This window comes from Myotis yumanensis, unplaced genomic scaffold (assembly GCF_028538775.1).
Source record: "Myotis yumanensis isolate MYYU_CA2020_CCGP unplaced genomic scaffold, mMyoYum1.0.hap1 SCAF_8, whole genome shotgun sequence".
NCBI classification, from domain to species: Eukaryota; Metazoa; Chordata; class Mammalia; order Chiroptera; family Vespertilionidae; genus Myotis; species Myotis yumanensis.
The window spans coordinates 56,245,392-56,271,621 of NW_027223759.1; the positions used below are offsets into that span (position 1 = coordinate 56,245,392).

A 26,230-nucleotide genomic window follows, 5' to 3' on the forward strand; every position below is an offset into this window, starting at 1 on the left:
GTAGAACCTGCCACTATCAGCTGTTCTTTAGAAGTCTTTTATTCCCCTTTTGCTTTCTGTAGCTTCTTTTTAGATTGACGTTACTTGTGGCTCCAGATAAAGAGAGTTCAAGATTCTGTGCTATGAAAGAATTTGCCAGGTTCTTCCTGAAGGTTCACAGAAGCCCAGGGTGATTCCAAATCATATGCATTTATCTCTTAGAGTGCAGGACGCACAGAAAGAAGCCTCCTAAATGATCGGTAAATTCTCCACTTCTCCATGAAAGCTTCCTGTCCCTTCAACTACACTCAGGCCTGGAAGCTTACATACATCCTTCTCAGGTTATTGCTAATGCTGTGCCTGATTCTACAGCAGCTGTTGCTTTTGAACAATACGATGCTTCTCTTCCCCCAAGAGAAGTTGAAAATGCCTCTTTTGCAGCGTTTTCCACCTTTGTGGACTCAGAGAGCAAAAAAACAGACTGGGAAATGTGCCTGGGATTCTGTTTGGGAATTCAGGGCACAACTTAAAGACTTTTGAGTTTAGCCACTTTCTGACATTGACTTTCATAGCAGCAGTTTAACTTGGAGAAAATCCGCTACCCCAAATGGCTAAAGGTATTTACGTGGAAAATTTTCCAAATGATTGACTTCACTACGTTGCTAATTTTCTTTCTCCATAAATATGTGAGTATTTGGCGTTCTTCCAGAAGTTTTTCTGCATCACTTCTTTTTAGGCAGAGTTTTTCTATCCAGAGAGGAAGAAGAAAGAGGCACCAAGAGTTACCCCCTTTGAAGTGAATTACTATTTGAGTTTAAACCGTAGCATCTGTAAAAATAAAGAATTTGAGTGTGTCTCCTGTTTTCTTAAATTTTCCTTTGGCAGATCTTTAAGGGAATCAGGGTAATCTTGACCACTTTAGAGCCAGTGGTCAGCTTTGTGTTTTCTTAGGCACCCCTCTATTATCTCCTTCCCTGCACGCCCCCCCCGCACCCCCCCCCCCCCATTTGCATAGGTCTTACTGAAGGTGTGGTCTCTACTCTTTCTGGTCTCCACTCCTCTCTTCCTTCCTCTCCTCCCACTAATTCTTTAGCCACCTCTCTATTGATTGCTTTTGTCAAGATCACCAATGGCTCCCTGTTACTTAATCCAAAAAATACCTTGGATTATAATTGATCTTCTCATAGCATTTGATATCACCAATCCCATTTTCCTTAGCTTCTTTGGCACCATTTCTCCTATTTCTCCCAGAGAATTTCCTCTTCTTCTGTCCCTTTCTAAGTGTTATTTCCTTAGGAATCAATCTTAGGCCAACTTTTCTTCTTACTCTACACAGACATACCTTGGGATAGTGGGGGTTCTGTTGTAGACCACCCCAATAAAGCAAGTTTTTCAATAAAGCGAGTTGTAGTCTTTATGTTGGTGGCGGGGTCTTGACTTCAACTTGTAAAATAGGCAACACCTGCTAAGCACAATACAGCGAGGTATGCCTACTCTAGTCCTGATGGGTATCATCTGCCCCAGGGCCTCAATTCCATGCCATGGGTAAGGTTCCCCATCCACTTCTCCAGCCCAGATCTTGGGAAGGCAGGCCTATGTCCTAATTATAGTAAACCTAGCTCCTCTCTGTTTCTCCTTCTACGTTTCCATTTTTAGTGAGGGAGTCCATCATTCACTGTGCAAGACAGAAACCTTCCTTAACTTCTTCCTCTCTGTCTTTTCCCCTCTCCCATAAAATAAACTAACAAGTTTATTCTATTCTATTTTCTACATAAATTTTAAATTCATGCCTTCTCCCTACCTCTTACCAGTACCTCTCCCCCTGCCTTAGTTCAGGAAACCAGCAACTCGCATCTCAATAACTCTCTCTGGTCTTTCCCCTTTACCAATCCATCTTCCATATCACTGGAGAGATTTTTCTGATCACTGCATTTCCCTGATCAAAAGCCCCCACAATCTGGCCCTTCTCACCTCTCCAGCCTCAGTTCCTGGGATTCCCAACCTTGCTTTGTTCATTTGGGGTCACACTTAATTTCTTTCAATTTTTCAAACATACTGTGCTTTCTGACCTCTGGATTCTGTGTTGTTGTGGTTTTTTTTTTCCTGCCTTGAAAATCCCTACTACCCCTCTGGTGAATTCCTGCTTCAGTTTGGGTCTGAAATTGAGAGCACTGCCTTTTGGATGCTCTCCTGGATGTTCTAAGTCTGGCAGAGGTTCCTCTCTCACAGCCTCTGCCCCATTGTCCCATTAGAGCAAGAGCAAGAGCCATCCTGTGTCATAATTGCCTGGGTCTTTGTATTCCCATTAGGTTGCCACTTCTGTGAGGACAGGAGCATGTGTTTTGTGTGGAAATTGTATCTCCAGTGACTCACACAATGATTGACGCAGAGCTGGCATGCAGTATATATTTGTGGAATGAATGAATGAGCCTCCAAGTAAACCCATAAACCAGCCTTTCTTACGACACAGGTTCAAATGTCTTACTCTTATCTGCAATTTCTTCCTCACGAGTCCAGTTCCAAAAAAAAAATAAAACTTTGTTGCTGACAAAGCAACATGTGCCTCCCAAAGGGAGAGAAACTTTCCAGAGGTTCTGAGAATTAGCATATGGTAATTGTCAAATCCCAGGGTATCTTTTAATCGAACCTTCGCAGTGGTTCACTTAGCTTGTACTCATGGCTTAAATTGAGTAGAACCTCATTAGGGATGCCTTAGTGAAAATGGGGAGAATGAGAAATACAGCTTTCCATGACATGGAGGCGTCGGGGAAAGGGAGCAATCTGGTCTGTGGGCTCTTTAGTCTGTGTGTCTGACTGTACCAGCTCCTGATACAGGAGATGGTCGGAAGGACAGCCACAGCCACCAAAGTGGCCAGGATTGCCCTTTTCAATCCCATTCTGGGTTTTGTACTTCACAGGGATTTACTGTGTGCTTCCCTCCTTTCTTCTCTCTGAGCTTCCTCTTCAAAGGCTGCCTCTTCAATGCCAGCCTCTGAAGCAACCTGGTTTTCTTTTTGCTGTTGTGTTTTTTTAATATATTTTGTATTGATTTCAGAGAGGACATGAGGGGGAGAGAGTGGAAGAAACATCAAGGATGAGAGAGAATCATTGATCGGCTGCCTCCTGCACGCCCCCTACTGGGGATCGAGCTCACAACCGGGACCTGTGCCCTTGACTGGAATTGAACCCCTGGGGTTCCTTCAGTCTGCAGGCCAACGCCCTATCCACTGAGCCAAACCAGCTAGGGCAGGAGCAACCTGGTTTTAAAGAGATTTCCTCCCTAGAAGCAAGTCTTCCTGAGGGGAAAGACCTGGCTCAGCCGCCCATGCTTTCCTGGGCCTCTCTTTACCGATCACTGGTCATTCGCTCACGCTGTGCAGGCCACCCCAGTTCTTCCCTTCTGAGGGCTGTGACCAGCTGGGGCAAGCCAAGTTCCCAGGGACAGAACTGGAGAATCACCCCCTCACAGATGCCAGCCCTGCCCTTGCTCAGCCTGAGCGCCTCCCCTGACTCATCCCTCGCTCTCTGCCTGCAAGGCTGGCCCGCTCAGCCGTCATGCCTCCTTGCCTCTGTGACTCCTAATCCTCCAGCTCCGGCTCAGGTGCTGTCTCCTCAGTGAAGCTCCTGCTAAACCAGCAGTCTTTTCCCCACCCCAGCAAGCAGTCATCTCCCCCTCCCCCAGATCCCCAGAGGCCTTACTTATACCTCTCTGAAGGCACTGTTTACCTTGTTTAGCTCCCAGGCTTGCCTTTTTATCTCTATGTTAAACTACTAATTCTCAAGGACAGTCTTTTTCTCAGTCATTACCTAGCACAGGGTTTGACATGGCGTCAGAATTCACATGCCAGTGAGGTGAGTGGAGCCATCAAGGGGAGAAGAGAAAAGGGCATATAATGTTAATCGCATGGGGGTGGGAGGGGTGGACATGGGCCCTGGGGCCAGTCTGCCTGGGTCTGATCTCTGGCTCTGCCATTTCCTGGGTGTGAGAGCGTGAACCTGTTGCATCATCTGTCTATGCTTCCAGCTCTTTATCTTTAAAATGGGATCACCAATGGCATCCCAACATAGGGCTGCTGTGAAATCTGAATGAGACTTAGACTCATGTAAAGGACTTAGCACAAGCCTTGTTGCACAGGGAACATCTTAGTCAGGATTCAGAATAAAAAGGGTCTAGTGAAGATACATCCATGGAAAATGCAAGTGTACACACCAAGGGGAAAGCACATTTGTGACTGATGTCACAAGGAAAGTTAAATCATCAATGATGGAAGAGAGAAGCAATGACCTCCTACTCCCTGGAGAACCCAGGTGACTACTTTTTTTGAAAAGACAAATCTCATCTCTGTAATTCAGTAAAAGAGTAGCTTGGACAAGATGATGGTAAGAGAGGCTGCCCAAAAAAGACAATGGAGGAAGGCCAGATGAGCTGGAGGGGGGGTGGGGGGTGGGGGGGGGAGGTATTAAAACAGCTGTTTATGCCCTGTTCTAATATCTGCTGATGTTAAGGAGGATGGAAGCCTAATGCGAAGGCAAAGTCATGTTTTGCTGCCATCTACAGTCAAGTGCCATTTTTAAAGTTGCTTCACACACACACACACACACACACACACACAATCAGAAAGAGCATTTTGACAAAATGAGTGGCAATATAAATAGTTTGGTTTAAGTTCTAGTAATGAAGATAATTTGGGCATGTTATTATAGTATTTTATTTAGTATTCTTTCTAAAAGTATATATATATTTAATAAGTAACAGCCTTTTAAAAATCTCAAATTGTTAAAACTCATCAGAAGGCTCAAATGAGCTGTAGGTGCAGCAGCCAACAGTTTGCGAATCAATACAATTATTTCAACGAGTAAAGAGATGGATTGGATTCTATCCCATGTTTGCCTGCCCTATGACCTGTAGTTTCTCCTGCTATTCTTAGAATTATTAGTAAATTGCATTTTCCACAAATGTCTTCTATTGTTTGGATATGAGGAATCAACCAAAAGCAACTGAAAACAAAACCTGAGAGGCCTTCGGCTTTTATCCGTACAATGTCCAAGATTATGGTGATGTTTTCCCAACTTCCCTGTGCATTGTTTTTAAAGGGTTAACTACAGACAACAATTATTGGAAAAGCGTTTGATGGAGAAAAAAGAGGTGGCTCTTCAAGAAGCACATGAAGAAGAAGAAAGAGAGAGGCGGCTGGAGGCCCTTAGGAAACAGGTGTTTTTAATTTGAAATGTTCATGGGTGGTGGGAAAAAATGTTGCTAAGTGCTCCTAATAGCATTATTCCTCGGCCTTAGTTTAGGAGTTCTGCTGCATAAAATGTAACTTGTCCCAATTGAGACACTGATCTTCATTCCGGGGAGCAATTAGGTTTATGTTGAACCATTTCCAGTTTCTTAGTTTATTAAAAGAACTTTATCAGCACCTTTTAAAAAGCTCTCCCAAGATTTAAATGCATCCACATTACCTCCAGTTTAATAGCTGAATAGTATCCATTTACAGCAGTGAAACTCTGCATCTAGCCCAAAGATTTTGCTCTCCTCAAAAAATCGGTGGAGCTTGAACGAGATAATCTTCTTTGGGGTAGGAACCTCTGTTTGGATATATCCCATAATAAATAAACATGTTAAAAAGCACTTAAAAAATATAACCTCACTTTTTTTGTGTGTGGAGAAATAAAAGCTTCCCATTGCTTTGCCTAATAAAAGTAGGCAAAAGTTTAGAAAGTAGATAGTACATGGCAAGATCAGTAATTTAAGAACTTGGGAAATGTGATAAAATAGTTTTATTTGGCAATTTTTCAGAGTTTTTAGCCCGGGAGTGATTAGCTTAACTCAAAAGCTCTGAAGTCTCCACTGGCACCATTTCCCAGCTGATAGGCAATGACGGGTTTCTGTTCGGTGCCAGTGGAGGCAACATAGAATCTTGGATAGGAACTTGGCCTCTGGTGTCCTTCAAACCTGGTACAACCTGGTGTGCTACTCACTGTCAGAAGGAACTTAGGCCTTTTACCTAACTCCCGTTGCTTTATTTCCCCCTCTGAAAAATGGGAATAACAATATTAGTATCTGCCTTGTAGGTTGGTAGTCATGTCTGTTTACATGTTTTGAATATTTACTAAGTATAAAGTCCCCTTATTAACACCCTTGGGTTTTAAATCATTTAGTCTCTACAAAACCCTATGCTGTAGGTGTTAACATTCCTGTTTTATAGAAGGGAAAACCAAGGAGACACAGAGGTTCCCCGGAGTTACACCGCTAGCAAAGTTCAGGCTGAATTCAAACCAAGGAAGTCTAATTAGGTGAGGTGGTATAGAGGAGCTATAAACGCATCTCATCTTCTTTGATAAAATAGATTAGAGAAATTCAAAGCATAGGAATGTAAGTCCTGGTCATGCTAGATTCAACAACATTTAAATTATTCAGTCATTAGCAAATAAGTATATCCCATGGCTTTCTGGGGACAAAACTTAATGTCACTATTACTAAACACATCCTTGTTCAAAATAGAACTTTGACAACTACAGAATGTATATGATTAGAATTGTTTCCATCTGTGAACCCTTGGAAAGAGGAAATATCTGGGCCTATTATCTGTAATTCGTGTTCAGAACTACAGTGTAAGATTTTGATCAGGAAACCTACAATAATGAAAGTATGTTCAATTCCCAGTTAAGTCATTATAGTTCATAAAGTGCCATTTTTAATGATAATTTGATTTTTTCTCTTAACATTTTTTTATTTTTAAAGAGTTTTAAAAATCAATTTTTAGAACGAGATGAAGGGAGAGGGAGAGAGAGAGAGAGAGAGAGAGAAACATGGATGTGAAAGGGAAACATTGATTGGCTGCCTCCTGCACGTGCCTACTGGGATTGAGCCTGCATCCTAGGTATGTGCCCTGACTGGGAATCGAACTAGCAACCATTTGGTACATGGGATGATGCTCAGCCATCTGAGCCACAGCAGGCAGGGCTTTAATGCCAATTCTTGACTAGGAGTTAACAGACAGGTGTTACAAATTGTGCATATGATTTACAAAATCAGTGACTTCATTTCAGCAGGACACAGTTTTTAATTATTTCAATTATAATAAAGAACAAGAGCACTTGGGTTAAAGTTTTTCAGCAGAAGCGGGAGCACTGGTTTATAACAGCCCCTGGAAATCTAGTTGCCTGGTACAATGGCAATTCACCCATTTGACCCTATAATGCCAACACACTCAACTTTACCCATGAATAATATGCTCTAGATTCAGTTTAAACAGATCAAACTTTCTAGAAAGTTTCATGAGGTTGTCACCATGGCCACAGATCGCTGGTGGTTACAGATTACTGTTTTTTTTGTTTGTTTGTTTACTTTTGGTTACTTTCAAGGTGTTTGAATATGTAGGTTTTCTATATAAGATTTCCTGTGACTTTGTATAAGAAAGACAAATTTTTGTGTAAATGTAATAATAACTATAATTTCAATCATTAGAAACAATTATATTTTACAGCCTTTTAATATTATATTTTGTTTTAAAACTAACTCCTTTGTGGATCTCTTGGACTGGCTTGGTTTAATATTCTTTCTACTCTCCCCTCTTAGGTTTTATCTTTAATAAAATTTCTGAACTGTAATGGACATTACACATTAATAATATTGCCTAGAGCAGTGGTCGGCAAACTGCGGCTTGGCAAACCACAGCTCACGAGCCACATGCGGCTCTTTGGCCCCTTGAGTGTGGCTCTTCCACAAAATACCGGCTCTTCCACAAAATACCGACTTCTGCGCATGGGCCACGAAGTTTCAATCGCACTGTACGTGCGCGCCCGCATGTGGTATTTTGTGGAAGAGCCACAATCAAGGGGCCAAAGAGCCGCATGTGGCTCGAGAGCCGCGGTTTGCCAACCACGGGCCTAGAGCAGTTAACCTGTATCTTGTTCCAAGTTGCTATGCTTTCTCTTCTTTTAGGTTGCTATTGTTGCTCAATTTGATCCTGTTAGAATGATGTCAGATACAATGGCATCGAAAGCGAGGATGGGTATTGGAATTGAGGAAGAATTTATTCTTCAAAAGCCACTCTTCACATTGAATACATACAACGAACAGCAGGTAATTATGGGAATTAGCATGTTTGAAACAAAAGCTATGAAGTTTATAAGAACTGTAGAAGTGTATGTTTTGCGTTCCAAAAATTTTCAACATTTATATTTGAATACTACAGATATCAACACAATTTTTACTTCTAAATAATAGCTGAGGCATGACGACCTGACTTGGCTCTTCACCTGGAAATACACCTGACAGCACAGAGCCCAGGCACATCCGGGCCTCAGGGCCAACCGTCACATCACAGTTACTGCACAACTGTTAATATTATAATATAGTTGGTAGGTGAGCATAGAAAAAAGCAGTTTATCTGGAAATGTTATGAATCTGTCATTGAAAATTATTTTTTTTCATTTTTAAACCTTTTATTTTTTCAATTTTTTTATTGATTAAGTTATTACATATGTGCCCTTATCCCCACATTACCCCTCTTACCCCCACTCATGCCCTCACCCCCCTGTTGTCTGTGTCCATTGGTTAGGCCTGTATGCTTGCATATAAGTCCTTTGCTTGATCTCTCCCCCTTACCCCCCACCCTCCCCTACCTTCCCTAGAAAATTATTTTTTAAACTTATAAATAATTTTACAAAATCATACTTTAAAGTTGTGTTAGTACTGTATTTTGTTGGTGAATATTGCTCTATCATATTCAGAATTTGTTTAAATTCATACCATAATCCTTTTGAAGAAAAAACTGATGATACTTGATTAAACAAAGCAGAGGGAAGTTTTCAGAAGTTAAAATGAGCAGAAGATAATTCATCATGGCTAATGATACAACATTTTCTGTGAAAATAAGTATTAAGGGTTAATTTATTTATTTATTATTTTTTTAAAATATATTTTTATTGCTTTCAGAGAGGAAGGGAGAGGGAGAGAGAGAGAGAAACATCAACGATGAGAGAGAATCATCGATTGGCTGCCTCCCGCACGCCCCCTACTGGGGGTTGAGCCCGCAACTCAGGCATGTGCCCTTGAAAGGAATTGAACCTGGGACCCTCTGATCTGCAGGCTGATGCTCCATCCACTGGGCCACACCAGCCAGGGCTTAAGGGGTAATTTAACCATTTCTAGGAAGGGAGGACAGATGAATGAATGTGTATCCCTAAAATTAAAGGAGAAAGTAGTTAATTTTGCAAATCTAGGGAGACCTGCTAAATGCTTATTTAATTATATAAAAGGCAGGAAACTTCATCCATTCACCCACTGACAAATAAATCAAGTGTGCCTGTAGTATGTGCTGCATACTTTGCTAGGGATTAAAAAAATGTACAATTAATTTATTAATTGGACACCTATTGATGGAACAGATACTATACCTGGCACTGTGCCAGGTGCCGTCCTGAACAGTGCAGACATGTCCTGTGTGGAAGTGGGGTGCTGGGGAGCTGGGCTGGGAGGACAGTAACCTGCATGGGAATAATAAGGGGAGGACACCTCCATAATAGAGGTCTAAGGGCTGCAGCCACCAGGGGAAGGGAATGGCTGGGGAAATCAGAGAAAGTGTCAAAGAGAAAACTTAAGCTGTATCTTAGTTGAAGACATAGCAGCAGAAAAAAGATTCATTCCAGATGATTTAAGCTAAAAACAAACAAAAAAATAGATTAGTGGGAGGAAGTGGGCGTAGGGCGAGGGATAAACCTTAAAGATTCAAGAGACTCTTCACAAGCCACAGTGGGGAGGGCAGTGGGGGCTTGCAAAGAATTGAAGTCAGAGGCTGGAAAGCTCTCCGCTGCCTGGGCTGAAGAAGTGAGTTTCACCAGCTAGAAGAGGGGGAAAGAGGCCCTTCCTGGTGTGTCTTCAATGGAAAGTACTGGGCAAGGGTGGGTGCTGGGAGCTGAGACTCGGAACATAGGTTAGGCTCAGACTCTGAAAAGTCCTATGGTGGGTCTTGCTTGCATTTCACCTTTATCCTGAGCAGAGGCGAGACTTTGCAGCAGCTGAATTACAGAACCGAATTTATGTTTTAACAACATGTCCTGAATGGAAAATTGGTGAGGCTGGGGGGTGGGGGGTGGGGGGTGGAGGTCGTGTGGAGACAAATGGCACCCTCACAGAAGTGGGGGAGGGGCAGGAATGGCTCTGGCTGAGAGGAGGAGGGAGGAGGGAGGAGAAAGGGGAAGCAAGGAGGGATGATAAAAGTGAGAATAATTCTAAACCAGACAGTTTGTCCCACTATTTACTAGCTGTGTGAAATTGTGTACACTATTTAACATCTTCCTGTCTTGTTTCCTTCATCTGTAAAACAATAATTTGCACGGTTCTTGTGAGGATTAAGGCCCTAGGATATTGCCTGGCACCCAGTAGTAATACAGTAAATGATAAGTATTCAGTGTTGCTATCATCAACCATGTAAGAATATAGAAGGAGAAACAGACTTGGGGAGAGAGAACTTTTGTTTATGTCATGTGTTGGGTGAAAATGTCTAGTACACGTTTACAAGAAACCGATTAGCTGCCTCTGGGCTGGGGAATTGGGACAATCATGGTCAGTATCCAAGGGAGATCTCCATTTCACTTCGTTTATTCAAAAAGTAGATAATGAAAGCAGTTTAAAGCTTATACCTCCAGAGCTGAGGAGTTGGTGCACGCCGGGGATGACTAGGGGAGAACACATGCAGGTGGAGCATGAACCACCCGAAGTAGGTGAGAGGGACCAGGGAGCCTGGACTGGAGCAGAGGAGGAGAAACCCAGGGCTAGTGGTCACATATGTTGGTCGTCAGACATAAATCTCTGTATTATTCTTGACTGAATGCATCGCTGCCCCTAGTCCCTGGATCTGACCAGTTGCCAAGTTCTATTAATTCTTCCCTTCAGTGTTTCTGACAGTTATCTCTTCCTTGCTACCAGCCAAGTTTAGGCATATTTATTATTAGTCATGTCTAGCCCATTGTAGTAGCCCCCTAACCACTCTCTCTGCTTCCATCTCTTCTTTCCTTGCCTCCTTAATTTCTCCTGAACTTACAATGAGACCCATCTTTTTATACAATGACAGTGATTATATTAATTCCACGCCCCAAACAAACAAATGCAACCTCAGTAGCTCTCCAGACTCCTTGGCAGAGCCCGAAAGCCTTTCAAATTCGAGCCGCAAGCTTAGCAGTGTCCTTCCCCAGTGTTCCCCGAAGGTGAATCCAAATGGACCGATTTGACCTCTAAGTTAGCATGTTCCTTCCTTTCATGCTCAATCGTTCTTTCTCCCCCTTTCTCCTGCTTTAAAGAAGAGTACGTTGGACTTTAGCTCGGGTGCTCTCCTTACCGGAGACCATGCTAGTCTCACCGGCACAGAGAGGTGTACCACTCAGCGGCATCTATCACACGTTGCCACAAACTGTAGTTATCTGGGCATAATCTTATTACCCCTATGAAAGAGCTCCTTGAAGGAGGGGCTGCTTTCAACAGCTTATTATCCCATCTTCTAGAGCAGGGGTGGGAAACGTCTGGCCCCAGGGCATTCGGGGTGAACTAATGAAATGTTTGACCAAATATAGCAGGCTAATTTTTAAGCTGGTAATCTTGTATGGCCCTCAGATGATGTTATAAATATCCAAATGGCCCTCGGCAGAAAAAAGGTTCCCCACCCCTGCTCTAGGGGTACTTTAAATCCATGTAAAATGCTTCCTTAGCTGAAATCCATGTGTGGCTACCTTCTTATCATTGCAAACTGCACCATTGACATTTAATATTCACAGAAGGAGGAGTAAAGTCCAATCAGCTATAAGTGAAAACAGAAATCGAACTACTTGTATGTCTAGTCCCACTTAGAATCAGATAGATGGAAGCATTTTCTAGTTCTGCTTGAAATAGAAATCTGGCTTGGGAAGAAGGTTCTATTGATTTTTGTTTTTCAGGTAGTGGCCCTGTGCTTAAACTTAATTTAGATGTTGCCAAGTGATGGAGAAATTAAAATGTCTGTGTAAAGGCAGATGCAGAAGGTTGTGGTTTAGATTTATTTTATTGTAATCAGTGATTGTCTATATTTGCATATTCCAGCCATCAGTAAATAATGAATCAATGATATTATTGAAAGTAAGCTTTTTTCATCTCATCTTTTAATAATTCTAATGTTTTGTATTTTGACTAATCTACTATGCAACAGTCTATACACCTTATGTTGGAAACGCTGATTCACTCACTGGAAAGTGGCAATGCCAAAAAGGTTTGGATGTTTTCAGTAAAAATAACTATGATATAGTCACTGTATGCACAAAATTTACTGTCATTTAGTCATTTATCTAGCAAAAACAAATTATGCAGCTTAGGGAAATATGGCACTAAATGATAAAATTTACTGTAGTTCAATGAGTTGCTATTTATTTACATTATACTTTATTTCTACAGATAATTTCTGACCCTAGACTTCGTTTTGAATTAGCGCTTCGAGAAGCTGGACTTCATAAAACCTTTTATGCCAAAGAGATATTACCAAAAATCAGTCCTCAAAAACCGCCAAGAAAGGACATGGAATCTACTGTATTTAAAACCTAGAGTTCATCTTCAAATCCTATTAAATGTAAACAAAATTTTTCTCTGAATACATTTATATGGATAACAATGATTACTGCTTTCTAAATATTTTTTAAAAGATCAACATAGAAATCATAGCATCTATTAAAACAACCTTGCCTTTAAAAAAATGATTCTTAGAATTTTATGCACTATTTCCAATATCTTTGTTTCTTTAATGGTACTAAATTCTCCAAGACTATGGAACTTAATTATGACACATTTGGTATATATATTAGCACTTAGTAAATTGCAATTTGGGAGTTGCCTTATCCCATGAAAAGAGATCAAAATAACCATTTTCGAGAATTATAATTTATAGTAATGCTACCTGCTAACAATCATTTCTGCTTGCTATTTTCAGAATTTAACTTTTTAATCATGGAAGCTTCATTACCATTAATACTTCTATTGTTTCTTGATTATTATAATAGAAGACTCAACCTTTCTCTAAATTTAGAAACCAATTTGGTATACCATGTTTACTGAAAACCAATCATCCAAGACAATCTCATTTTGCAAATTAGCCCATAAGAATAAATTAGAAATTAGAAATAGCATTTCAGACATCAGAATATCTATTTTGGCTAGGGGGGAAATGTGGATGGCTGTTTAGAAGGAATATTTTAACATTGATAATATTTAGAATGCTATCAAAAGTTTCACACTACCTATTAAATATCTAGATGATTTTATAGAAAGGCAATGTTTCAAATAGAAGTCAAGCATAAGTGTTTTCTTTTTACTGTTTCTAAAGAACCACACAAACATGAGTAGCTGGTGATGTACAGCGAGAGGGGGTGCCACTATTTTGAGAACCACAGGGAGTTCATACTTGGGGTTATATGGAAACAGTGTAGCTGTTGACTCAGAACTTATTAATTTTCTTTCTTTTTTAAAAACAGTATTTGTTGAACGCAAACTGTGTGCTCAGAGCTGTGTATATACTTTACATATAAAGTCTTCTTTGACCATGATAACAACCTTATGAGCTTATTCTCATTTCTCCAGATAAGGAAACAGGTTCAGAAAGGTAGAATAATATGCCATAGATCACTTGTTTTTCAACTGTGAGTCATTAAATCAATTTAGTGGGTCCTGACCAGCCTTAAAAAAAAAGAAACACAATAAAATAAATCTGAAATCCAAGTGGCTAATAAACATATGAAAAGATGGAAATACCAATTAAAAACCCAATGAAATACCAATATGATTCCACCAGCTTGGCAACAATACCAAGAAATCTAACAATTGAAAGGGCGAAGGCTACGCCCTCCACCTTCCCCCAGGGTAAGGGCTACGTCCTCTGCTAGCCACACCCAGGAACGGGACATCGACTTGTGCCTGGCCAATCGGCAAAGCACAGTCCTTTCTCCTCCCTTACTCCAACCCCCCCCTATATAACCGGTCTCGGGGAGGGGTTCGGTCTCTCTTGGCCACTTGGCTAGCCGATGTGTCGGTGGGTCTGGTGGATGGAGAGCTCAAGCTAGCTTGAATACAGATTCTTATGCTTTTACATCGAATTGGCTCCCTGATGTGGTTTCTTGGGAATCTTGTAATCTGGGCACAACAACAATATCAGTAATACCCTACAGAACAGCAGGAAGAACCCACTGGTGGTGAGAGTGTAAATTGGAAAAGTCCAGACTTACCTGGTAAAGTTGTCACTGTTCATACACGTGGATAGCACAATTCTATTCCTAAATATATGCCCTTGAGAAGCCCCTGCATATGTGTATAAGGACACATGGAATGGGATTCCCATTCCACATGACTGGGAACAAGCCAAATGTTCATCAATAGTAGAATGGATATAAAAATTGTGGTATATTCATATATGGAATTGCGAATAGAGAAAAATGAAAAAAATTAACATGGGCATAATATTTAATGAAAGGACTCAGATGCAAAAATATACATACTGTGTTATATTTTATTTATCTAAAGTACAAAAACAGACCAAATAACCCATAGCGTTTAAGGATAGGTGATGAAACAATAGAGGGAAATAGGCCAATGATTAACACTAAAATCAAGGTAATGATTATCTCTTGGGGAAAGGAAGGCTGACAGGGTCGGAGGCTTCCAAGTTATGGGTAGTGATTTTATGATGTTTCCATCCCTTAAACTGTACATAGTGTTTATATACTCTTAGGTCAATGCCATAAACTCATAATAAACTGAAGAAAAGAATATTAAGAAAGCAAGTTATTAAAAGTAAAATTTCTTACTGTATTAGTGCATCAGAAATAGCCTTTTTAGCCAGTTTCTGATTAAATATCTCCACTTATAGGAATTTCTGTGATAGCAAGGATAGTCCCTGCCTGGGAGTCATATTTACCCTGACATCGGTTATTGTCCCTTTTAGTTTCCTCCCCCCCAGTCCTTGTGCTCTGCTTCACTTGGACTTTTGTCAGTCTAGCTTTCCAGGTGGGCATAAAAGAGAAAACAATACATACCCAATAGGAATCAGCACTGTGCCATGAAATTTGATTTCACCTATTCATGTGTGTATATAGTAGATAAGAACAAAAATGTATTTATTAATGGCCCTAAAAAATTAGAAACCACTACCCTCAATCCCATAAAGATATAGCCTGTTCAACTCCACATCGTTGAGGATGATGGGTTTGTCTCAAACTGTGTGGAAAGACTGGAATCTTTCCTCTCTCTCTATCAAACACCAAAGTGTGTTTTGGGTTTCATCCCCTCTCGACTCCATAATTTCTCTTTTCTGTTATGCCCTTTCTCACCTATATCTTCAAGCTCATGTAGTTTTTCCACCTTCATCCTGTTAATGTGGTGTATTTCATAGACCTATTTTCATATGTTGAATCATCCTTGCATTCCAGGAATAAATCCCACTTGTTTGTTGTATACACCGCTTTCAGTATACTGCTGAATTCAGCCTGCTAGTATTTTGTTGAGAATGACATCAACATTTTTGAAGAATATGATTTAATTTTTTTAAAAAATAGAAAATTTCCCGGCTGACATGGCTCAGTGGTTGAGCATTGACCTATGAACCAGGAGGTCACGGTTCGATCCCCAGTCAGGGCACATGCCCAGGTTGTAGGCTGGAGCCCCTTTGTGGGGTGTGCGAGAGGCAGCCAATCAGTGATTCTCTGTCATCATTGATGTTTCTATCTCTCTCTCCTCCCTTCCTCTCTGCAATCAGTAAAATATATGTTTTAAAAAATAGAAAATTATTTTGGGTCTTCTTTGTTGTTGTTTTTATTTTATTTCTTAGCTTTTATTTTTTTTAAGGCCTTATCTGTTATATCTTACATTCATTTGGGGTTTTTTTTTTAGCTGTCTCATTTCTGAAATATTTTTCTTTTATCTATAATTTTTTCCTGAGAATATATCACCTAACTTCTGAGTTTTCCTAATTCTGATTAGCATGCTTTCATATTTTATATCATTTTTATGTATTTTAACTTTCAGCTTATAATGTTAACCTATATTGTGGTAATTTCTCTCTGGTGGTCATTCCTGATCTGTAGGGATGTTATGCTGCTTACTCTGTTTTTAATATCAACATTGAGATCTGATCCTTTGTTTTATTCATTTATACTTAAAATTAATTGCTTAACTTTCAGAATTATTTGTGGCTCAAAATAGTTCTTCTAGCTTTACGGCTCTGGAGTTCTCTGTTTAGTTATATTTGTGTAGGGTTCAAAAAAGTTGGCGGCTTATTTTCTGGAGATACGTCCTTCTGTACCTGCTGTTCCCTTTGATCCTGCTGTTCCTGTGCTGCTCAATTGGATTCTCCTTGCAACAGTTTCTCGGCATTGTGGGCCTTTGTCCTTGAAGTGAGATTTGACTGGTCATTGTGGGAATTCATGGGGCCCAGATTTCTCTGGCCCTTCAGACTTGACTGCAAACTCTTTGTACTCATTCATTATTAGAAAAGTGTAAAACTCAGTTTCTGCTGAAGCAGTTTTCTGTGGACACTTCTTGGCTCTGTTAGAGTTCTCAGGTCTCATGCCCTCTACAGACAATCTCTCCAGCTCTGTCATCTGCCCTCTCAGCTTTCATTTCCCTCTTCAGAAAGGAGAAAGAAGAGAACATTTCCTTTTTTTAAAAACAGACTCTTGCCCCTAACAGGTTTGGCTCAGTGGATAGAGCATTGGCCTGCGGACTTAAGGGTCCCAGGTTCGATTCCGGTCAAGGGCATGTACCTTGGTTGCGGGCACATCCCCAGTAGGGGGTGTGCAGGAGGCAGCTGATCAATGTTTCTCATCGATGTTTCTAACTCTCTTTCCCTCTCCCTTCCTCTCTGTAAAAAAAACCAAACGGACTCTTAATTGCTAAATACTATTTTTAACATACTCTTAATGGGAGGAGGGCCGACTAAAAATTACTTTCTGCTCCAAGAGTTTGTCCCCCTTGTCCATATTCAAAGTCCTATATGATATTTTTTAAAATCATGAAAAGAGTAATAGGGCTTCCTTCTTCTGGCATATATTTAGTTTTTGTTTGTTTGTTTGTTTTACGGGACATCCATTTTCTTGGGTTTTATGTTGCCCTCCTCATTAAAATAACTTCATTATCTATTTTGCTGAAGGTAACAAATCATTTTGAAGGAAATCTGGGGAAATTGAAGACTTTTTAAAATTAAGATGTTGCCTGGAAAACTCATGAGGAAAATCTAACATACAGACTTTTAAAATTTATTGATTGATTTTTAGAGAGAGAGGGAAAGGTGGGGGAGAGAAAATCATCGACTTGTTGTTGCACTTATTTATGCATTCATTGGTTGCTTTTTGTATGTGCCCTAACTAGGGACCAAACCCACAACTGATACCTGGCCATGGCTCTAATCCCAGAAATGATGAAGTTTGACCTACGAAGAAAAAAAGGTCTGAGTATTCTACTGTTTCTGACATCTGATGGATGTGTTTTGGAAAAATAGTTGTATGCTTGCTGGTGCATTTGAGGATGAACACTTGATAGATGCTGCCAACTACCAGAGAGGTCCTGAGGGAGAAAATGTTCAGGAACTCACTCACTGAGATTTAGGAACAGTGAATATTTCACTCTGAGACTCGGCGGGGGACTCGATAATAATAATAGAATTCACCAGCTGCATGACCTCTCGTGGAAGAGTCTCAATCCTTAGAGAGGAATGTGGCATCAGATCTGTCCTGTTCTTATCAAGTTTTTAAAATCTCTAGAAAGATGTTTTTCAACCTGTATGGGAATTTCTCTTTTTACACTAAAAACTGCCTGTATTCCTTTTCTTTTCTACCTTCAATAGTATTTGGGCCTCATGTTTTTCACTGTTTAAACTGATTTAGGATTGTTTGTAAGTACATGCTTTTATTTATTTTTTATTTTTTATTTTTTTTAAAATATATTTTATTGATTTTCTACAGAGAGGAAGGGAGAGAGATAGAGAGCCAGAAACATCGATGAGAGAGAAACATCGATCAGCCGCCTCCTGCACACCTCCCACTGGGGATGTGCCCGCAACCCAGGTACATGCCCTTGACCGGAATCGAACCTGGGACCCTTCAGTCCGCAGCTCTATCCACTGAGCCAAACCGGTTTCGGCTGTTTGTAAGTACATGCTTTTAATGTCATTGTAGGCCTTACCAATTACCTTTTATTTCCTCAGAGAATTTATTATTTTATATGTGGAAATATAAGTGTGGGAAAGAGTAGTGGTATTATTTTCCTTCTATTTTACACATTTCCCCAGACATGTCAATATTACTTAGCACCACATATGGTTAAAACTCCTAATATTTATAAACAATTTCAAAAGCAATTTGCTTACATCTCCTTAGACATTTATAAATATTGTGTTAATTTGAAATGCTTACCTTCACAGTATATTTAAAACAAACGCTGCACAAGATGTCCCGTTACTATTACTATGAACTAACTTAGTTTGGGATGATTATTAAAAGTAATATTTATTTTTGAATCTACTAAAATGAAATAAACTTTACTTGGGAGTGAAAATACTTGACTTGCTAAAGGAAATGCAGCACAAGACACATGGACTTATGTCCACATGGGTTAGGACCATGCTATCTGGAGAGAAAAGATCCAGATAATGCGAAGAGAATATGTTCTCATCTATGTTGATATATCACCATAACACTGTTGCTTAAAACTGTCATCAAAATAGACGCCTCAGGGCTTCTCTATTTCAATGTTTCTAGACAATTTGCTTTTCTCCCTGCTTTCTCAGTCCAAATCTAGGGTTTAATTTGATTCAACAAATATTTACTGAATAAAGTCTCTGCAGCCATTAAAAAGAATGAGGATTGTGGTGATGGTTGTACAACTTTCTAAAAACATTGAATTATATACTTTAAGTGGGTAAATTGTATGGTGTTTGAAAAGAAAATCAAGATACGTTGTATAGGTGAAGGTCAGGGAGTAGCGACAGATAAATACATATAGAATGACCCTCCCTATCTACAAAAAGAATGCAAATTTCTGGAAGGACATATAAGGAGCTGTTGGCAACTGTTACTTTTGGGTAATTGGAATGGGAAATTTGGTGGAGTGGCGATTAGGGAAGTTTTACTTTTTCCTTTATACCCTTCTATACTGTTTTAATGTTTATCACAAGCCAGTATTACTTTTATAATAATGGTTTTTAAATCTGAATTTTTATAGGGTGCAATATATCAGACAGGGGGGATTTAAGCGTTCCAAAACTGCATCAACTGTCCTCTGTGATGGGCAACACCCAACAGGGGTATGAGGTGGATAGGGGTCAGTTGATAAAGGTTTTTTGACTCGATGAATGGATGGGTGATCTGTATGAATTTTGCCTTTGCCTATGGCCAACAATTATCTATAGCTACCGAGTAAAAAGAAATAGACAAGGTAGAAATAGACATAGTTTAAAATAAATTCTTTCTCTTCCTAAAGCATGCTCAGAATTTGGCTGAGGAGATAAAACGTCTCACACATTTAAGAAAAAAAAAATACAAGAAAAAGGCAGTAGCTATGAGAGAAGTACAGAGCAGACACCTCTTGTCCTACTTGCTTCCCTGACGGGTTGTGATCCAACCCCTCATCAGCTGGCATCTTCATGCCTTCCCTCCTGTCTCTTTCCACCGAAAAGAGAAGGAACCGGGAAGTGAAGGGAACAGAGTGGGTCTGAATGGACCCAAAGGTTTGTAGAGTAGAGGGAGTTTATAGTAGACTTCTAGTGTGGTGTATGAGTCTGAAGTTAAAATCTGAAATCCACACATTGCAGAAGACTTCTGTGGTTGAGCATGACCACGATTATCCTCAGAAAACATCTCTATGCAGAAATGGAAAATCTCCTAGTCCTCTACACAGGTTTAGAGAAAGGAAATGAATAACCTGTGGGCAGGCACAGAAATAAAAAAGGTGGTAGAATATTATGCAGCAAGGATGGTGGGACCCAGAACTCAAAACCTTAGGCATGGATGCTGGTTCTAAGTGGTGTGGCTGGTTGAGAGGTCTTACAAGGTAGCAGAAGGTGTTTTTTTCTGGGTGATAATGGGGCCCTTCCAGGGGGGAAGATAAATTTCTGGGAGCCCTTTTGTTCTGACCTGGTGCTGCTGAGCAACCACTGTCACCTCCTTGGTCTGTGCCATGAGGAAGGAAAATAGTACCACTACTCTTTCTTTGGTGTTGTTTGTACCCTTTCAGGCTTATTAAAGCTAGAGAGCAGTACCTATTGGTATCTGTGAGTTTCACTTCCATCATCCTCTAACCTAGCCCCCTCCTTCTCAGATGCCAGCCTATGGACCCTCGAATAGCAGCCTACATTGTTTGAACTTTATCGTGTTGACATTACAAAATAGTGAAAGCTTTGTTGGTCATAGGAGCAAAGTGCTCTGGAAGGCTAATATGAGAATAGGGTACAAGTTGGGTGGTATCCGGGGTAAGGGGGTTTGGGGAAGCCATTTATGGTTATTTAGAATAAATCAGGTGTGAGATGAAGTGAAAGTGGGTATCAGTGGAGTCTCTGATCCTTGTCACTTAAGGAGGAAAACTGAACTCACTCATTTATTCCTTTCCCTCTTGCAAAGTTCCCCTAGACCAGCGGTTCTCAACCTGTGGGTTGCGACCCCTTTGGTTGAACGACCCTTTCACAGGGGTCGCCTAAGACCATCCTGCATATCAGATATTTACATTACGATTCATAACAGTAGCAACATTACAGTTATGAAGTAGCAACGAAAATAATTTTATGGTTGGGTCACAACATGAGGAACTGTATTTAAAGGGCCAGAAGGTTGAGAACCACTGCCCTAGAGGTTTGGGGGAGCAGGTCCACCTACAAAGGAAGCCCCGGGCAAGGGACATAGAGATGAAAATAAGCATAACTCCTGAGCATGAAGGTGTGGTGACTGGCCTGCCTCTAGCTTCTCCTTTCCTCTTGTCCAAGTGAAGTGCTTCTGAATCCCAGACAGGACACTTAGGGCTCTGCCAGAATCTGTGATCAACCTGGATCCCCAACAGGGGGTGAGAAGGACGCTCCCCTCACTCTGAGTTGAGGCCCTGAGGTTGCTGCTCCTCTTGTCAGCCCATCACCCTGTGCCCAGGGCCTGGTCTACTGCCCAGGTCCTGTCTGTGGTGCTTCTCTGGTTCCTTGGTGATGGTTTTGCTCCTGTGGTCTTCCAGGACACAGAGGTTGTGTTCTGTCACTAAAACCTCCAGCTCCTGTGATGCCTACCTTCACACACCTGCCACCAATCACCTGCACGGAGTTCTGCCAACAGTCTACCCTGTTCTCCCCGGCCTAGCTCTCTATGCCAGGGCTTTGTCTCTGTCCACTTCAGTCACTGGCACTCCCACATTATCCATCCTTCATTTGGAAAGGAACACGTTCTCCACACTCATCTCCATACGTCCACTTTGGTAGCTGTCACCAAAGACAACCTCGAGGAACCATGCCGCCCAGCAAGCAAGCCCCTCTGTTGCCCCCCCTCTCCCCTGCATTGAATCTGGGTAGTCTTTGACTTCTTTAACCAATAGAATGGGCAGAAGTGATGCTGTGCCAGTTCTGGGCCCAAGCGTTAGCAAAGGCCTTGCGGTTTCTGCTCGTGTGCCCTCAGAAGCCAGTTGCCGTGTGAGAAGTCCGACTACCTGGCTGGAAGAGAGGCCACATAGGGAGCCCTGAAAAATGAGGGGCTCTGTGGGGGGAGACCATGGGGCGGGACATAAAGCACCAGCCACAGGGGGAAGACATCATCTGGGATAAGCCAGCACAGGCCCCCAAATGACTCCTGCCCCAGCTGCCATATGGCCACTTAGACCACAATCACCAGAGCCCTGGTGAGAGCCCCAGGATAACCACCCATCTGAGCCTAGCCAACCCCTGGAGTTAGGAGAAATCGTAAAAACAACAACAGTCTTTTAAGGTGGTTTGTTGTGTAAAAGCAAATACGTAAATCAATACTCAACAAATCCTTGGCCATTCTAGTCCTTTGCCTGACCTTCCAATAGGAACAGCCAACATTTATTGAGCGCTAACTGCATACCAGGCACTGTTCTTGTTGCTTTGAATGTACCAAGTAATTTGCTATGCACAACAACCTATGAGACATGTACTATTGTTGACCTCATTGTATAGTGAGGGAAACTAAGGCACAACAAGGTGACTTACCTTGCCTAATGTTACACAGCTTATAGAGCCTAGATTTAAAGCCATAGAAACTGGCTTCTAAACCTTGAACTCTACTGCCTGCTACTCTCAGGCTTTGCCAGTCTGACTATCCTTCTCTTGTCATAAATATCTATGACATCTACAGAAAATGATGGGACATAACCACAAGTCAGCGATGTCTCTTCTTTGGGTTTTCACCTGCATATGGACTTAAATGGATTATAATGCTGTGATTTAAGAAATGCCCAGAAAGTCCCCTAGCAAGCCCCCTATGTGTTACAGGATGTGTCCTGCTTGAAGCGTGGCATCTTAGAGCCTGTGGCTCCCCCGAGCCCCACTGCCCCGCAGGTCATTTTTTTACCATCTCATATTTGCCTCACTTTGGCATTTGCTGTTCTCCCTCAGAACTTTGCTCTAAGCATGAAAATGGGATTCCTTAATTCCACACCCTAATAGCTGTGATCAGCTTGTAACAGTTCACAACATTTATTGACAGCTTAGGTTCTAAGAGGAGATTCTGTTCAGAGAGATAAAGAACTGATATACTAGATGAGACCACAGGTCAGCTCTTGCACAGGAAGCCTGCCACCAGCCACCGTTCTCCTCGGCATCGCCTGCCGTGGTGTGGCGGTGGCCAGCCAGCCTGCACCCAGGAGAGAACGCATGTGCCTTCTTGGCCTGAAAGCCAGGCTCCAGCTCTCTCAGGCTCCAAGGATGAAACTATTCCCCTGCCTTAGAGTCTTCCCAGAACTGTTGATTGGGGCTGGGGAGGGGTCCAGGGAAAACGGAGAGACCCATCCCTTCCCGATGGGTTTGACTTGCCTCCAGGTACCACCAAAGTGCCCCTCAGAAGCTGGCACCCTTCTCCACAGAACTATTTATCTTTGGACAGTACTGTGCTGGGGACACCAAGAATTCACTGCACTAAACCCAATCTTACTTGTCCATCTCTTCTCCAGTATGACATGAATGGGGCCAACCCCATATCCTCCTCTCATTACTCAGTCACTATCCAAAATTTCTTACAAGCAAATGCCTAGGCAAAAACAGAGAGAGTGCTCAGGAACGAGAACAATTTTCAGGCATAGAGCCATCTAAATATAGGTTTAGAAAAAAATAGTTCTTAGTGTAATCATTTACTAAAAAATAAATCCAAACACATTATTCAATGAAATAAGATATTTCAACCCAGCGTATCTGAATTTGGGTGTTTCCATTGCATTTAGGCTTTCCAAAAGGAACAATGGTGTGTGGGCATATGAAAAAACCTGCACACTGTAATATTGTGCATTAAAAATGATAGAAAACAAGGAAGCTGGGGTTGGGGACAGATCACTTCACGCATATGCAACTTTGCAACCAGAACATTAACCTCAACAATAACTGTCACCGGGGTGTGGACTTGGACCACACAGGAGTCTACCACAGTGAATGAAAAAATGCACAGAGACCACAGGGAGGAAATGCTGGTGACACCTCATGTAGAGCACAGCTGGGAAGCGTTGCAAAATGCCTCTGGAAGTGGGCTCCTGAGCCCGCAGGCTGCTTGCATGGTGGGCAGTGTGAGTCCAGGTAGTGGCTGTCAAGCCCAGAGTAACCCATCCACAGCAGGGTCATAGGCCAACAGGTTTCCTCATGCGTGCCCTGTGCAGAGAGGCAGATTTCCCCGCAGCCCATCTTTTACAGAGAAGAGAATCATTTCACGTGTGGATGGAGTCTGCACAGAACCAAAGGCCTGGGCTTCTGTTTCTGCATCTCACCCTATGCTACCCCAGTGGCCAATAACCCCCATATCTCTAGGCCCAAGGAACAGGAATCAGCAAACTTATTCTATGAAGGGTTTGATAGTAAGGGTTTTCATCTTTGAGAGTCATATGATCTCTGTCGTAACTACTCAACTGGACTGTTGTAGGCCAGCAGGCACCAGAGACAGTATGTGAACACTGAGCCTGGCTGGTTCCCATCACACAGGACAACAGCAGGAGGCAGGCAGGGGCTGGATCCCAGGCTGCAGGCCCCTGACCCCGACCCAGAACAGCACCAGTTTCTGTGTTTATGTTCTCTACCTCTGAGCTGCGGGCTGCCTCTTTGCTTTCTCTGTCTCTGAAGGATGTCCCCTCATTTCTTATGAACTTAACTAGAGGCCTGGTGCACAAATTCGTGCACGGGTGGGGTCCCTCGGCCTGTCCAGTGATCGGGGGCTGATGGAGGCCGCAGGAGGTTGGCTGATGGGGGGAAGGGCCATGGGAGGTTGGCTGGCCGGGGGGAGGGGCTGCAAGAGGTTGGCCAGCTGGAGGGAGGGCCACGGGAGGTTGGCTGACCAGGGGGAGGAACTGCAGGAGGTTGGCCGGTGGCCCCAATTGGGGTCATCGGGGCCAGCCAGCTGAGGGAAGAGACTGCAGCCCAGGGGGAGGGACCGTGGGAGGTTGGCCGGCCGCAGAAGGTTGGCTGTGGGAGTGCATTGACCACCAGGGAGCAGCTCCCACGTTGAGCATCTGCCCCCTGGTGGTCAGTGCACATTATAGCGACTGGTTGACTGGTCATTTGGTCATTTGGTTGTTTGATTGTTCAGTTGCTTAGGCTTTTATATATAAATAATTAGAGGTCTGATGCATGAAATTCGTGCAAGAGTAGGCCTTCTTTCCCCTGGCTGCCCGCACCAGCTTCCCTCTGGTTCCCAGGACTCAGGCTTCCCTCCGGCCCCCTGCAGGCACCCAGGACACAGGCTTCCCTCCGGCCCGGGCTTCATCCAGAATGATGTCTGGTCTAATTAGCATGTTACCCTTTTATTATTATAGATACCTTTTAAAGTTTCTTTACTTTAGTAAAGTGGTTTGTCCAGATCTGGATGTTTTGGGTGGCAGAGGGATTTTTTTAATACCTTGTTTTCCATTTGCTGGAAATGTGTCTGGTACTTTTTTTTTCCTCCTCTCTCTTAAATGTCAACTTCTGTGTCATTATGTTTTAGAAATTCTTCCAAAAACAGAATATGGCTGGATTTTGTTTTACTTTTCAATCTGAGAGTATCTGTCATTTAACTGAATTAAGTCAATTTATACTTACTGTGATTATGGGTATATTTATATTTATTTCTGATATCTTATATTCTATTCCCTGTTTAACATGCTATTTCTAATCATTCTTGTTTTTCTTCTTCTCTATACTACATTAATCAGGTTTTCTTTTATTTTATGTTCCACTCTAATTATTGGATATTCAACATTAAATATCAATTCTTTTGCTGGTAGCCCTTAATATTTTAATTCAAGCTCAATAAAACTGGAGCAGGGAGGACATTTATAAAAAGAAAAAAATTTAATACACAAATAACTTAAATAAAGTCTAACATCATTCCAGACCTCCACTCTCTTCCCCAATGATGGTGGGCACTTAAGTCCCTTCAGCTGATCACACTTCAGTTTCCATTTTAATGTTATTTAGTATTGATTTTTAATTCCTCCAAATTTATTTTTCAGTCAGTGTTTACCAATATTTTGCTTACCGTTGCTTCTTGAATCCTACACATCCCTGAGTTCAATTTAGTTTCCCTGAAGTACATTATCTAGGTGTTCTTTTAGTAAGAATCTAAGAGTAGGGAACTCTCTTCACCTTTGTTTTAAAAGCTGTTTCTATGTTGACCTCATACCTAATGATATTCTGCTTGGGTATAAAATTCTAGCTTGACAGTATTTTCCCTCAGGACACTGAAGATATTATCTTTTTTTTTAAAATAAATCTTTATTGTTCATATTATTACAGTTGTTCCTCTTTTACCCCCCATAGCTCCCCTCCACCTGGTCCCCACCCCATCCTCTGCCCTTACCCCCCCCCCCCCCACTGTCCTCATCCATAGGTGTACAATTTTTGTCCAGTCTCTTCCTGCATCCCCCACACCCCTTTCCCCCCCTGAGAATTGTCAGTCCACTCTCTTTCTATGCCCCTGATTCTATTATATTCACCAGTTTATTCTGTTCATCAGATTATTTATTCACTTGATTCTTAGATTCACTTGTTGATAGATGCATGTTTGTTGTTCATAATTTGTA

General features: G+C 41.7%; 1 protein-coding gene across 4 annotated transcripts in view; it reads left to right on the forward strand.

Moving 5' to 3' along the window:
• CCDC148 (coiled-coil domain containing 148) overlaps positions 1-17,436 on the forward strand; it is a 220,351-nt gene extending 202,915 nt beyond the window's left edge. For 3 of the 4 annotated variants that reach the window (XM_070423447.1, XM_070423446.1, XM_070423444.1), the window contains exons 13-15: positions 5,074-5,191; positions 7,928-8,068; positions 12,407-12,702. In XM_070423447.1, the coding sequence (XP_070279548.1) occupies positions 5,074-5,191; positions 7,928-8,068; positions 12,407-12,553 (406 nt within the window). In that variant the 3' untranslated portion in view covers positions 12,554-12,702. Of the gene's footprint in view, positions 1-5,073; positions 5,192-7,927; positions 8,069-12,406; positions 12,703-17,359 lie in introns of those variants that run through there. The other variant, XM_070423445.1, reaches the window with a different exon arrangement.
• The last annotated feature ends 8,794 nt before the right edge of the window (positions 17,437-26,230 follow it).